The following is a 15,531-nucleotide window of genomic DNA, read 5'->3' on the forward strand; positions in this document are numbered from 1 at the left end:
GGATAAGTGCATGATAATTTGACAGTGTCTTTTCTCTGAAGACCATAACTCAGGGCAGTTTTGCTTACTGTAAGAAACATTCCTGTAGTTGGAGTTGGAATAACAGTATCTGTTTTGTGAAGGATGGAGTGCATTTGTTGCCTTCGAAGACCCATTACAGGATATGGTTGCTTGTGGGAGTGTCTGGTTATGATCTGTTAGAAAACAGTCTATTAATAAAACAGAGCCTTGTGTAATAGAGCACGTCTTAATCTTTTATCTATGTAGTTATTTATAGGCTGTGACATCTTAATTTGCTCCCATGTACATTAGCTTCTGTTATTTTAAAGATCAAGTAGCTTTCACATGCCTCTGTGCATCAGTTCTGGAGGGAGTGGTCAGTTTCCTAAGGAATCTTACAAAAAGGCATTATGTTAGAAGTGTTATTGCTTTGTTTTGCTGGTGTTTTTCTGATGCACTAAGAAGTTACAGAATGTCCTGTTATATTGATATATGTTAATTCTGTATTTGGCTGACACGAATTTTCCTGAGCATTCAAAGGATTTCTACTTCCTGATGATATTTATTTGTCCTGAACGGGTAGTGATCTATCTGGAGCAGTGTTAACTGTGCTGTATACTTCATTTTTGTGGTTTTTTTTTTTTATTAGAATGGTCCCAGTGCCAGATCTTGTCACAAGATGTGCATTGATATTCAACGAAGACAGATCTACACGCTGGGTCGCTACTTGGATTCCTCTGTGAGGAACAGCAAATCTCTGAAAAGTGACTTCTATCGCTACGACATTGATACAAATACATGGATGCTACTGAGTGAAGACACTGCAGCTGATGGGGGTCCAAAGTTGGTGTTCGATCATCAGGTCAGCTACACTGATGTTTTAGCACAAGTTCCTATCTGTATACCTTTTTCTCAGTGTTTGTGAATTATGATTTCGCAATTTAGAATTGCTATACCAGATAACATTGCAATGACAGGGGAAGTTGTGATCTGCACTCACTTAATTTCTAATAGCATTGTCGTCTAAAGCTGTTGATTACTGGTATTCCAATAAAATTGAGTCAAATCATAAAAATATTTTTAAACTAATTCATTTTATTTAAGACATGTTTTATTAAAGCTGAAAGCACAGTTCATCTGTTTTTAATCAGACTTGCTGAGCTGGATTTGCAGATCAGCCTCTTGAGTAGACACTGAGGTACAATTTGTGAAGCTGTGTGCTGCCTTCAGAAGAAAACTGTAAGCAAGACACTGAAATGAAGCCAACAGGATTAGAATTCTTAAAAAAATCGATTGTCTTTAATTTTGTGAAATGTTCTTGCTGTATAGAGATTGAAATCTTACAGGAGTAGCTACCAGTCTTTTAAAAAGCTGCACCTCTCCATATATTCAAATTACTCTATTTTTAATCGTGTTGTATATTCAATGGCTTTTGTGTCCTTGAAAAAGATATTTGGTTCTTAGTTGTTTTTATAAAACATGGCCAAGAGATAATACATCAGTATTTGTTTTTAAAGTGTCCCAAGAACTGGTGCTGTTTTGTAACCAAAGCTGTTGTCTGCCAGCAAGATATGCATTTTTGCTGACACTATAAATTAGATGTGTTGCCTGCAGAACAAAAGCCAATCAGTCTTTGTGTTCTATTAATAACAAACATCAGTATTCCAGGTGTTGAGCAAAAGCAAATGGTCAGCTGGCAAGAGCTACTTTGGGTACCTTGTTTGCCTCCTTCTGAAATTTTCCTTTTTCCCTGCTATCTCCAAGGAAAGAATGTCCTCCCTGAATTCTTTCTCAGTCTACAGCTTTCTCTTCTCTCCCTCACTGTGTGCTGTGATACCAGATTTTGTTTAACCTTCACAAAAATGTGCTGCCTGGGAAAAGTTGTGTGTAGGCTTTTCTGAGTAGCATCTGTCTTGTTGTGTTCTTCTGTCTTTCTTTCCCCCTGGTGTTTTGTAGACATCTCCATTGCGCTATGTCTGAGAACATCACCTGGAATCAGGGAGTTCTGTTTGATTTGTACTGATGTATCTTGTGTATGCCATAACTTGAATTCTGGCTTTGGGGATAAACTTTTTTCTACTGCAGACTCTTCAAGGATTCCTGGCCAGGTTACAGTTCTATTTTAGGTTGAAGTAGTGAAAGCAACAATAAATATGTGATTGAGATGGAAGCTGAGTAACAGATCACTGGTTGTTTTTTGGATCTGTAGGGTTGCGTTTAGAAAACTAGCAGTGACTTTGTTTACTTTTCGGCAAAACTGTCTATGGATTCTGGATAAAAATTATATATTTTTTCCCTAAAATCAGCAATTAGGAGATGAGTGTAGCCCTTTTTGATCATTACGTTGTTAATCTGACATTAGATTTGAGCTCTAAACTAAGGAGCTGTTTTCTGAGTTTAATACCTGTCAACCACGATGCCTGTGCTCTTGTCTATTCACGAGACTTTGAGATGTGCAGAGTACTACAGAGTAACTTGCTAGATATCACTTGCAGGGGAGGGATGCATAATCATAAATCTGAGCACGTTCGGATCTTAATGTGCTTTCTTAAAAACTTCTCTTGTTCTTACAGATGTGCATGGATTCTGAAAAACACATGATATATACCTTTGGAGGCAGAATTTTGACCTGTAATGGCAGTGTTGACGACAGCAGAGCCAGCGAACCACAGTTCAGCGGATTGTTTGCTTTTGACTGCCAATGTCAGACATGGAAACTTCTGAGAGAGGATTCCTGTAATGCTGGACCTGAGGATATCCAGTCCCGCATAGGACACTGTATGTTGTTCCATTCTGTAAGTATCCACACCATATCTTGATTCATGGTGTCTGACCTTAAAGAGAGGCTCTGGTTTTGACTGTCTAGCAGGCTCTTTAATCTTCCAAATGATGTGTTGTCTCACTTGATTTTTATGTTCAATGATGTTCTAATGCTGTTTTGTAAGTGCAGGTGGTATTAAGTGAAGTCTCAGGCAAAGTTTTCATGACTTAAAATGAACAGAAATTAAAGTAAAAGCAAGGTGAATTCTAAATGGGTTCTAATTAAATAATAGCATTGAACTGCAGTCCACTGGTTGAATTTACTCATAAGTATTTTCCTTTCAGAGTTAGTAAAGAATCTTAGAGTCTTCTGTAATTACATAAAGTATCTATTAGACCAGGAATGGTAAACTTGACTAGTGCAGGGCTTACTTGGTGTGCATTCGGAAGCACAGGGGCCCAGCTGCTGCCTGTTATCATGATTAGCTGTTAAGTTTGGTTCAGATGGCATTATGGGCTATTAATCCAGAGCCTGATGGGGAATGGCAGAATGCTTGATGATAGAGGTTGTGTGGCACTTTATTACTGGGTAGATAAATAGAAAATAAAAATCTTCTGTTACTTTTCCACTTGTGCTCATCAGCTGTTTAAGTGCAGGACATAAGATTTGGAGGATGAGGGTTGTAATGCATTGTATATGCACTGGACTACCTTTTTGTACAGATACCTTCAGTAGAATAACACAGTACAGAGGGTATTTGTATCAACTGTAAAGCTTCCATAGGCAGATATGGTGTAATGGCAGTTCTGCACCAAGCTTAGTGGCAGCAAACAAGTTTTCAAAGTTTTGCTGATGTTGAATTTTGATTTGGGGATGGGAGAAGGAATGGAACTGGAATTAATATTGTGGCATCCGCACGTGTTCTGCAATGTACAATTGAAAACTGACCAGTTTGAAAAGGTTTTCCCTTTCAAATGAAAGATCAGAAGTTTCATAGTGATTGCTATGCTTTTAGAGCTTTTAATGACTCTCTAAAACTTGGTTTTATAAAAAAAGAAAAGAAAATACTGCCACACAATTCTGCGTAGGTACCAGAGGATTTAAGTATATGTCTGTGGTAAACTGAAGAAGACAGATTTCCACAAGTAAAGTTGATGTCAATTTAGATACTTTGCTGTTTTCTCAATCTTTTGTAAGAGGCAGACTGCTTTTCTTATGGGCCTTCTACTTGATGAGCTTGAAAGAAGTGATAAAGCTGGCTTTTCTGCATATTTGCCTGTTCTTAGTGTGTTGGTATCTGGATAGTTACTCTTAACTTCTTTGTTCCTGGTTTAAGCTGTGAAATTGTTATCTAGTAGGGTTGTTTTTGGACACTATATCACTTGGATTGGAGAAGACCACTAAGATCATCAACTCCAATCATCACTTAATGCTGCCAAGTCTGCCACTAAGCAGTGTGTCTCTTCATGCCATGTCTGCACATATCTGAAATACCTCCATGAATGGGAAGGTCCACCACTGCCCTGAGCAGCCTGTTATAATGCCTGACTACCCTTCCTATGAAGAAATTCTTCCTGACATCCAGTCTGTATTTGCCCTGCTGCAACTTGAGGCTATTTCCTTGTGTACCTTGAGACTGCTCACTCTTCTGTATTGGACTTGAGAAGTGAATTGCCATTTCAAAATTCTGACCTTACAGTTCAATTACAGTTCGAACAGCAGGGCTATAACCATTACTATGTGGAATTTGTCTGGTTACTCTGGAGTAGATACTCTGTTGGATCCAGGTTTATAGCCTTACTTAGACTGAGAAAATAATGTCTTCTAAAATTGCATTTGTTTGGAAGTGGAGAAATGGGAAGCTCTCAGTGGTATAGCTCTTGAAACTGAAAATACGTGTATTCAAGAATGGAAAAGATTAAGAATGAAATCAAGAATTATATAGCTTTTACTAAGTCTGTGAATAATAAACTGTTGTGCATAATTCTGTGAATCTTTGTGGATATGGAAGTAATAGATGATTACCAAATTAAAAGCATGATTTTAAATTTAGAAGAAAAATCTGTTACTCTTTCATTCATTAATGTTTCTGTGAAACAGAAATAAAGAACTTGATTAAGGAATACATTTTTCTTTCTTCCTAGAAAAATCGCTGCTTATACGTGTTTGGTGGCCAGAGATCAAAAACTTACTTGAATGATTTCTTCAGCTACGATGTAGACAGCGACCATGTGGATATCATATCAGATGGTACTAAGAAAGATTCAGGGATGGGTAAGAGTATGACTGCAAAGTAATGTCTTCACATTGGTACGAATGAGAAATATATTGCTAAGTAGGTGAATGGCCAACTGCAGAGTCCTGTGGTATCAGGTTAGCATCCTTAACCAGCCCTGTGTTCCCAAGTGAACTCCACAGTATATAGGTTAAACTTATGCCAGCTCTTTTGTCCTTCTTGTCATTCGATATCTCCAACTTTTAGCACAATACAAATAATTGATGCATGAAACCATATGCCCATCAAAAAAAAAAAGCAACACAAAAAGACAAAAAAAAAAAAAAAAAAAAAGCAAAATTAAACACAGAACATTTTTGCAATTTCAGCAGAGATGAGAAAAAAACTTAAAAATAATTGTCTGTGGAAACAGGGAAGGAGAGAACAGCTTTTTAACTTCTACAAAGTGAAAAGTGCTGTGAAACAGTAATCATTAGCTTGGTTTGAGATGCAGAAAGGCAGGTAGGATGTCCGGAGAAATGGAGCAGAGGGGCAGAGGTTATTTTGCCTGATCAGAGCTGATGAGAAAATGAGGCTTCTGTTGCGTGTTTTGCTGATATACTTCCTCTGAATTGAGGAAGGGGAGCTAAATGTGGTAGCAGTATAGAGTAAAGCTTCAGTCCTGCTTGGTTCATGCCACCTGGAACTACATACAGAAGTCCTGTATACTAGAATCCTCTAAAAACACCCAGAGGACATGGCCATATAGAATTGATTTCAAACTTTTTCTCCTCAAACGTGACACAAAGGGAGAAGAATAGTCTCTTTGGGAAAAAAAGATTTCTGCTTGTATGAAGCACATCGTTTTTTTCTCTTGCTGATATCCTGATTTTTAACTGTGGCTTGGAAGTTGAAATTTATGTTGGACTGTTTACTATGATGAGAGAATTTATTAATGCTTCTGGTATTATGTGTAATGTAATAACAAGCTTGATCTTGTTTACTGTTCTTCCAGCAACCAAAATCCTAAGAAGCTGATTTTACCTGAAATCTAGGCTTCCCTCCTTATTTTGATCAGGCTTAATTTTACTGAACTTCTGAAGTGAATTATTGATAGTTATGAGTTTGTGTTTGCTCATTCAATTTAGATATGTCAGTGAGGGAGAAGAGTACACAAACACTTATTCTCTGGAGTGATTTATTTACTTCATTGCTTCCAAGAAAGAAACAGCTTGTATTGTTGTCAGTCTTATTAAATAAGATGCCTGCTTGTTGCCCGATGCTGCTGTGTACACAACCACAGACTGTGGTCCTTAGAGCTTTCAAAGTTTTGTATTGTTCTTTTTTTTTCTTATGGTTTTACTAGTATTCTTCCATTTTGCTTTTTTAAAGCTGCATTTCTTAATAGCCAGAAGCTTTAAAATATGTGGCTGTGAACTATCTCCGATGTTAACTTCATATTTAAAGTTATTGAGCTTGTCTTCAAGCTAGTAAAGACGTTGAGCACCACTTCTCAGTGAATATATTATCTGCAGGGTTCAGTTACGCAAATGGGAATCAAGTATTTAACCTTCCTTCCCATTCCCACAGGTCCCTGAGTGGTGAATGGTAGGCATGGTAAGAAATGAGTCATTGAAAATAATTCACAAGATTTTCAGTTCACTGTTCTTGCATGTGTGAAAAGTAAACAGATTCCAATGTTTCCTTCACTTTTGTAATAAAATGCTAAAATTCAGTGTGTCTTAACAGGAGCAGAGCAAAATGCCTGATACATGCAGACAGTAAATATTGTGATAGCATTATTTTTGCCCCAAAAAAGCAAGTCTCTGTGTTCTTGTTAGGTGATGATATGTTGGTTTGATCTGTGTGAACTAAGTGATTCAGTGATTTGTTGCTGTGGAGTTTTATGCTGCTTAGTGTGATGAGTCAAGTTGAAGGTGCCTGACCTAAATGTTCCTATAAAGTCCCATGATTACATTTTGTTCCTGGCTTGCATATGGCATTGAGTGCTATTCTTAGTTGAGCTATTTTGATTTTTACTTTATCTAAAAACTGAATTGTACATTTGTTTAAAATTTTCAGTGTAGCAGTGAGAGGACTGGAAAAAAATTAATGTAGAAAAACTGGAAGGCATATCAGTAATATGAAGTGGATACCGTATCAGAAAATTATGGTGATGTTTTGGTTTTGCTGCTATCTCATCTTGTGGATGAGTTGTTGATGCTGTTTAGTCATTCTTTACTCTTAGTTGTACTTTAAGCGTTGGTTGTGGAAAATCAGTTCCTTGTGTAGATAATGTGCTTGAGATAAAGGACTGCAAGCTTTAGCAAATTTAGGCATACTTTATTTTATTTATTTGGAAAATACTCAAATTTGACCAAGGTACAGCTGCTGAATGATTGGTTTGTAAATAGAGCTCTCCAGGATTTGCATACTGAAACTGTCTTGTTACTGAGTCTGCTTTGTGCATAACTAAGTCTCACGACTCTTTTTGTCTTCCAGTTGCATTTGCCTCCTCTGCAGGGTGAGCACTGGTGCTTTCTCCACCTCAGTGCATCCAAAACACTAGTGCTTTCTCCCTATTGTCACAGGAGGGCACCAAAATAAAGTCATTCATATTGGTTATCTTTCTCCTGTGTGATAAGTGTTATGAGCAAGAAATTCATTAGGTCAGCTAGAGAAATGGTCAAAACGGGACTGAGGAAAGGAGATTTCAATCGTGATAATGAGTCTGATAAGAACAAAGGCGGTAGTGGTGAAATTGGAGGACATAGAGTGTGATTGAAGAGCAGAGCCTGTGATTGAAGAAGGGGCATGAATGTGCATGTTGGTGGATGAGCCCTTTTAGAGCAGTTAGAGACTTATTCATAGGGGGGAAAAAGAAAAACCAAAAATAACAAAAATATCACAAGGCATACGTTTGTCTGAGGCATACATATGGATTAGAGATGTCACTGATATCACATGTCTTTAAAAGTTTATATTGACAGCTTGCCTGACTTGCTCAGCACACAGCGTATGACTAATCGTAGGCAGTCATTTCAGGTCTAATGTAGCTGATGGGAGCACTTGTGGTCAAGGTTCCTGTGATAATCCTGTTTGGCCCTGACTCAGGTGGTGTGTCAGAGGGAGAATTTCCTGCTGCAGGAGAGCACAGATCGTTCTGTATCCACTCAGTAACTAACCAAATCAAACAAGAGCGAGCCCTGTGTGTTCTTATATTTCCTTTTAATTGTGAAGTAGTACTTAAGGACAAACTGTCTATATGTATATGTATTTTTAATTCCCTCAAGCTTTCCCAGCCCTGCTTGGGCAGCTGCTCATTGGATATAGGAAGTCAGGCGTGTTCCAGAGCTGAGTTTTCATGGATAAGGACCACGGACAGAGACGGCACTGCCTGATCTGGGAAACCTTCATGTAGAGCAAAACGCTGTTGGAAAAACATGAATCAAAATTAAAAGCGTAGTTTGGAGCCAGCTTGGGCAATTGATGTGCATGTCTCATTTTGATTGTCTGTTTGACACCTGACGTGTTTTGCCCTGTGTTCATTTTAAGGTCTGTCCTGCCAGTGGCCAGCGTATCTTTTAACATGGAAGTACTTTTTTGGTGATGTACGTTATCTTTTCTTCATTCTTGTGAGGTGCTTATCTCAACCAATCTAAAAACACTTGGTTTTGTCTTTGAAGGTGAGGAGACTTGGCAGTCAACAAATCTTAAGAGCTCTACAGGAAAGACTAAGCAGAATTCCATTTGAATTTGCTAATTGATCGGCTTTCTCCAAAATTTCTCATTCCTTGGGAGAGAGCTTATTCACTGAACATCAGGGTTGCTCATTTGTTATTTTTCTTGAATATAACAACCAAACAGCTCACATGGTCTCCTTGCTGCTCCCTGGCTGGCTTCCAAACACAGTCTCATCATGAAAAATCCAAGAGAATAATTATTATCTTGCTGTGTCAACAGCTGGCTTGAATACTGTCTCTGTCACTTTGCTCCATTAAAGTTCAGGAGGTGCTGCTTCAGCTTTATGAATTACAAGGAGGAATATGTAGCAACTTGCTGACATACTGCTTTTTTTTTTTTCCCTCAAATTTTTCTTTTAGGAATATGCTAGGTTCTGGTGAACAGCAGTAGTGTGATGTAGTTCTCTCTGCTCTTTTAATCATGGGGTATCATGAGGAGGAGGATGCTTGCAGCTTGCTTGTAGCAAGATTAGCGGTAGCAAGTTGTGAAGGAATTGTAATTTAGGTGGCACTAAAGTGCTGTATCAGTGAACTTGCTTCCCTTAGGGAATCCTTCAGAAGAGATTGGCAACTAGAGGTTCCATATTACATTTGCCAGTTCTGTGTGTTCAGAACATGTTTAAAAACTTGCTGTAATTTCTTACCAGTAAGAGATGGGATTTAATTTCCAAACCTCTGTCTAGTATTATGAAATCCTCCTCTGTGTGAATTCCAGCTTATTGCTTGGCAAACTCTGCCTCTGTGTGAGAGCTCTGTTTTTCCTCTTGCTTAGATACTGGCAGCAGTCAACATTGTGCTCGAAACAACTGTAGCTGTTTGTACGTGCAAGCCAAAAAATATTCAGCTTGCTGAAATGATCATGGTAATTTAAAAAAAAAAAAGTCTTTAAGTAGGGATTATAGTAGTAGGAGCATATCTGTTGCATGATTAGGTGTCACTTTTCTAGAAGACTGAATTGACACTGTGCATGGTTACTCAGCATTTTAGCAGAGTTTTCTCAGGAATTACGTCGCTTGCTCTGAAAGTAAGAGTTCCTGCTTATTTCCATGGACACTACAGTAGATGCATAGAGCACAGTAACACTATCTGATGGAGCAAATTTTTGACTACAAAGCACGGTTTTTCAGCATGGTCACTACCACCATTAGCTGTACCTTTTCACTTGCACCCACTGTTTCACAGTTGCTATGACAGTCATTGCTGAGGCACACCACTCACTGTGCTTGTATTCACTGCTTGGTTTCCAGAAACATTTAGCAAGCATTGATGAATGTCAGTGGATGCGATTTTTTTTTCATATGGAAGAATTCAGTGACACACCTTTGCTTCATACGCGCTTCCATGTCAGATGCCATTCTCTCAGCTGCCCCTCCACTGCCATCTGTCAAGTGCCAACAAAATGTAACAGTGTTTGCAGGAAGGTTCAACCTCTGCTGACTTACTGCCAACGTCATGGGCTGACATAATGCAAGAAGAGGCATTACTTTCACAGCAGACCTCATATTGGTTTTTGAATGCAGCCAGTTACATAAACTCAAGGCCTGGTTAGCTGTATAGTGTTTCAAATATGGAGGCTGTAAGCTTTTTGTATTTACTAGATAAAAGTAAAATGCCAAGTTTTTGAGTGAGGATTCAGATCCCTTGCTTTCAATTAGTTATTATCTGTCTGTACTGGGAAAGTTAATGAGATGGGAAAAGGATGCAGTAGCACGTGAAAAATATTCACTTTCTTCTGGGCGTGCTTTTGATTTTGCATTCTGTTTAACAGTTTCTTTGCACAGCTTTTCCTCTTCAATCTGTGATGAATCTGTCATAGAAGCCAAGCTGATATCACTATGCAACGGGCCAGTATCGTGTTCAAAACAACCAGCCCTACATCCTCAGCTGCTGTTTTGTCCTTCAAGCTGTCTGCCTGCAGCTGATCTGAGTGATAGTGGGGCCTGAGAGGAACTCCAGACTGCATGAAATCAGTGGAGGTTTGCTCCAGAGCTGATTTACATCTACTTTTTGCAGGGAAGCACAAAAGTGAGGGATCTTTCGTGCAGCTCTTACTGCTTTATGTACTTCTTGGATCCAGTACATTGCAAATATTAGCTCTCAGAGTCCACTGGCGTTACTGTCTGATTCTCATCCCATGTTGTTTATGGCTTTTTACTGACTCTTAAAAATATATAATTACTATAATAATAAACAAACAAAAAAATTGCACCAACACCAAAAACAACAAAAAAGATCCTAAGCAATCTGTTACTGACATAAATTCAATTTAACATCTTGCATTCAAGATTTAATTTCCGTCCCAAAGTATGGTTTATTAGTTAAATATCACAAGGGTTTACAGCCGTTGTCCCTCTATAATATGCTGACCTCAATCATTTGAATTATGTCCAGTGCTGACTGCAAGCCGGCTGCGCTTGGAAGTGATGAAGCTCTCTTACCCCCTAGTGGCAGCGTTTGTCAGTCATGATGATTTTATGTAGCCCTTTGCTCTGTCAAGGATTGGAGTTTATAGGCAAGCATCTCTGATGTTCCTATTGTAAAATATCACAGCATCTGCCTCTTACTATGTGGTAGTTTGCCTTATTTCCCTTTTGTTTTATCTTCAGGGACTTGTTCACCAAATCTATCGTGCTTTTTTGTTTCTCAAGTTATATTGCACCTATCTTTCTCCTGTCTTCTGCAAAAGGCTAGCTGTCAGTTTCCTATGCCTTATGTGCTTTGTCTACTTCAGTATGGTTTCTGCCTAATTACTTAGATCAGAGTTGATGCAAGTTGCTCCTCATCTTAAGTCCCTAGTAAATGCAGTTTATATATATATATTTTGAATATACATTTTTCTAGACTTTCTGCGTTCAATCTCAAGAATAGGCTAACATAAAACACGGGGAGCTTGGAATTACTTGAATTTGGTTTTGATTGCAGTTACTGCATGTGAATCCTATTTTATTTCCAGGAGCTTTTTAAAAAAAAAAAAACAAAAAAAAAAACACAGGAACTTCTCCCTCTTGCATGACATAAATAATAATTTCAGCTTCAGGAAAGATACAGAACACATTTAACGTTTCAGGAGGGATGAGGCTTCCGTAGACGAGTTTCATATGCTTTCTGTATCAGTGATAATATGCTATCCATATCCCTCATGATTATAATAATTTTCATTTCAGTGAGCCTAGGGTATTAATGCTCTGGAGATTTGCATGCTTTTTTTCTAGTAACCCAACATGGTCTTGAATGTTAAAAGCAGGCAGATAGGGTTGCAAAGACATTTTCCATCTATATTAGCATTGCTGATCAAATTTAGATGCTTCTCACCAGAAATATCTCACATATTCCTTGGATTTAGTCCTTTTGGGTCAATGATTCAGTCCCTGACAATGGAAAAACACATGCTATGTGTATATTTTTCGTAAATTAGTTTTTAATTGTGTTTTTTGCTATTAGTTTTCTCATGGTGTGACTTTCACAGTACTCCTTAAACTGATTCAGAAATTTGCTCATGGTTTACCAATGAAACAAAGCGTAAAGTTGTTCTACATCTGATGTTGTTCCCTGCCTTTCTTCTTTGCTCTGTACCCATTTGCTTACAGACTGGATGACTTTTCCTTTGAAATTTCATTGCAAAACAGAGGTCAAAATAGGCAAGTTTATGGTGATGAGGGCTTGATAGTCTGCCTCTTGCTTTTCCATTAAAACAACAAACAAGGAATTGGTTGAGAGGGCTCTAAAAATGACTTAACAGTATGTATTTCAGTTCCTACTTACGTTTACATAAAAGGTAATTGTTTTTAAAAAATGTTTGCTTTTCAGTTTTGCTAAACATTTTGGTAACATTTTTCTGCCTAGAATTTTCAAATTGGCATCTATTACTTTCTTAGTGTACCAGATGTAAACAGTAAGGTATGAGACGCAAGTCTATTAGAGAATGGTTTTACAAAACACTGTTTTCTGTGTTCTTGAAAAGCAATATTAAATGCTTATTAGCACAGGTCTTGTTTTCTAGGCTGTGTGTGTAGTTAATTGCAGGGAAGAATTTGCAAAATACAAAAGTTCTGAGAATTTTTCATGCCAAAATCTTGATTGAAGTCCAGGAACCTTTACCAGCCTTTGTAAACTGACCCAGAAAGAGCAATGAGACAAACAGGATCTGTAAACAAAGATCACGTGTTCTTCACAAATACATTTTGGAAGGATGGTTGCCTAGGGAAACAGGAAATGGGAATTATACAACAAACAAAAAGGACTGCCAAACAAATTTGCTGACCTTTTTTTCAGGGAATTATGATGAAAACTGCTGGAATCCTCAGTATTTAAACGTATTTCTTAATCTGAAGGTGGAGCAGAAGAGTAACTTAGCAATTATACCACAACCATACAGGAGATAAAGAAAACTTCCTTGAATTATTTGTACTAAAGAAAACAATGCAGGGCTGTGAGCTGTGTGATCATAAGTTTATCATGATTTTTTTTTTTTTGAGCTTTCTAGCTCGATTAAATATTTGGGAATCAATGCTTCGTTTTACAGATGAGATAACGACAAAATCATCCCATTTTTATCTGGCAAAGATCATCTAGCTCTGTTGCAGTGCAGTTTTATTCTCATTTTTGAGGGCAGCATTTTTTTTCAAACCTTGACTGTACTTTTCTCTAGGAAACAGCAGCTCTCAGAATGTTGTTTAACATGCTTCCAGGAATCATAAATAAGAAGGAAATAAGAGAATTTGTACAGGACTTGTTTTTAGCGGAGAAGGAATCAACCTTTGGTTGATGTTTCTTCCTCTCATTTCTCTCATTTGACTTTGGAGGACTCATACGAGGAGCTCTCTAAACAGGAGCAACTTCTGCATGGCTCCTGTTTAGAGATGGTTCAGTTTTAAGTAGTGGTAAATAATGAGAACACTGGAAAATAGAAAATATTGGGTTCACCCAGTCCAGATACTGGTTTTATATGAAAGCTGAAGAGGTGAAAGTATTTAAAAAACAGAAAATAGGGATAATAAATCGCAAGGTTAAACTGAAGATGCTCTTCATCCTGAATACTAAGAAGGTAATTTAATGAAATCTTGTGCCTTTAGTGTGAATATTGGACTATCCCCATATCCCCCTCTTGGAAGTTCATGGAGAGGGTAATACTTTTATCCGATGCTTAGATCCTTTCCTGTATCCTCCTTTATTTTTAGCCTTCAACTTCCTTTTTTTTTTTTTTCTTTTGTCAGTTCCAATGACAGGATTCACTCAAAGGGCTACCATTGATCCAGAACTGAATGAAATCCATGTCTTGTCTGGGCTCAGTAAAGATAAGGAGAAGCGGGAAGAGAATGTAAGGAATTCTTTCTGGATTTATGACATTGTGAGGAACAGCTGGTAAGTCAATTAACGGGGAAAACTTCCAACTTTTACAGTGATTTCTTTAGAAAGCAGTCCTTAACACAGTCATACTTCCCAAGTAACTCTATAATAATTTATAACTATGCACTGGTAATCTTGAAGCTCAGTTCCTTTTAGGCTCTCCCAGAGTATTTAGAAAGACTGTAGAAACAAGCCACTTGAAGGGGGGAAACTGTTCTTCTTTCACTGGAGACAGGTGGGAAGTGGGTGGGGGAAAAAGTAAGCCCTTATATGAAGTTTTTTCTGTAGGAAATGTTGAAGGCAAAAAATATTCTCCCAATTCTCCACTGGACCCTCCCTTGACAGCTCTATTCCTTCTGGCCTTATCACTGTCACCAGTTCTTGTGATGAGCTGTAGGTTGTTATGAGGCCTTTCCTCAGCCTTTTCTGCTCTGGGCTGAAAAGCTTTGGTTTTGGACCTCAGCTGCTCCTTGTACTTCTTGTCCTTTTTTTCCATCTTTATAGCTCTCCTTCAGATGCTTTCTAAGAGTTTTATGTCCTTCTTATATTGTGGCACCCAAACTGCACCCTGTGGTTGAAGTGAGAGACCATACAGTGGAGAACAGAGAAGGACAATTCCTTCTCTCACCTGTCTGGAAGAGCTGGGTCTCATGCACCCTGGGGTGTAGTTTCCAGGGAATGTCACTGACCAGATTCAACTTACCATCAACTAGAATTCCCAGTTCCATTTCCACAGGACTGCTCTCCAAGCCTCTTATCATCAGTCTATATAAATATCTAGAGTTGCCCCATCCTAGGTGGAGAATCTAGCACTTGCTGTTGTTAAACTTTATGTACTTGGCAATTTCCCTGTCCATTTTGTCAAGGTCTCTCTGTAGGACCTTCAGTTGGAAACAAAGCAAAGGAAAAAGTCTCTGTGGAGAGGAGAATAGTGATTTAAATAGTACTTCTGTTAAAGTTTGTGGTCTAGTTTCCCTTATCTCTACTGTATCCAAAGTTCTATTCTATTAATCGTACTTATTGTCATGCATTTTAGGTCTTGTGTCTATAAAAATGACCAAGCAGCCAAAGAAAATCCAGGTAAAAGTCTTCAGGAAGAAGAGCCCTGCCCAAGATTTGCCCATCAACTGGTTTACGATGAGTTGCACAAGGTATGAGAATCTAAATACATAGACACTGATTTTATTTTTGTTGCTCATCCATTGTAGTTGCTTCTTAAGAGATAGTACAATGAAAATACCTGTTTGTTTGGTGTTAACTGTTTGGATTACTTTGGTGGATAAGCTTCAGCTAACACATTAATGGTGTTTGGAAATGGGCTGTACTTTTCCCTCTTATGGATAGCTCCTACAAGCAATACAGACTTGTCAGGCAGCAAGCTACTAGCTTCTCTTGTACTTGAGAGCACACACAGCTTTATGCATTATCTTCAGGGGCTTGATCTCAAAACTTCTTGGAGTTGTTTC

The 15,531-nt window shown here is 38.1% G+C and overlaps 1 protein-coding gene across 3 annotated transcripts in view; it reads left to right on the plus strand.

Annotated features, from left to right (window-relative positions):
• The window catches only part of MKLN1 (muskelin 1), a 102,412-nt gene that overhangs the window by 67,734 nt on the left and 19,147 nt on the right, over positions 1-15,531 (plus strand). For 2 of the 3 annotated variants that reach the window (XM_052680724.1, XM_052680726.1), the window contains 5 exons: positions 650-862; positions 2,574-2,795; positions 4,906-5,035; positions 13,933-14,080; positions 15,102-15,216. In XM_052680724.1, coding sequence (XP_052536684.1) covers positions 650-862; positions 2,574-2,795; positions 4,906-5,035; positions 13,933-14,080; positions 15,102-15,216 — 828 coding nt within the window. The remainder of the gene's footprint in view (positions 1-649; positions 863-2,573; positions 2,796-4,905; positions 5,036-13,932; positions 14,081-15,101; positions 15,217-15,531) is intronic. The other variant, XM_052680725.1, reaches the window with a different exon arrangement.

The sequence above is a fragment of the Tympanuchus pallidicinctus genome, unplaced genomic scaffold (assembly GCF_026119805.1).
Source record: "Tympanuchus pallidicinctus isolate F22 unplaced genomic scaffold, pur_lepc_1.0 scaffold19, whole genome shotgun sequence".
Lineage (NCBI taxonomy): Eukaryota > Metazoa > Chordata > Aves > Galliformes > Phasianidae > Tympanuchus > Tympanuchus pallidicinctus.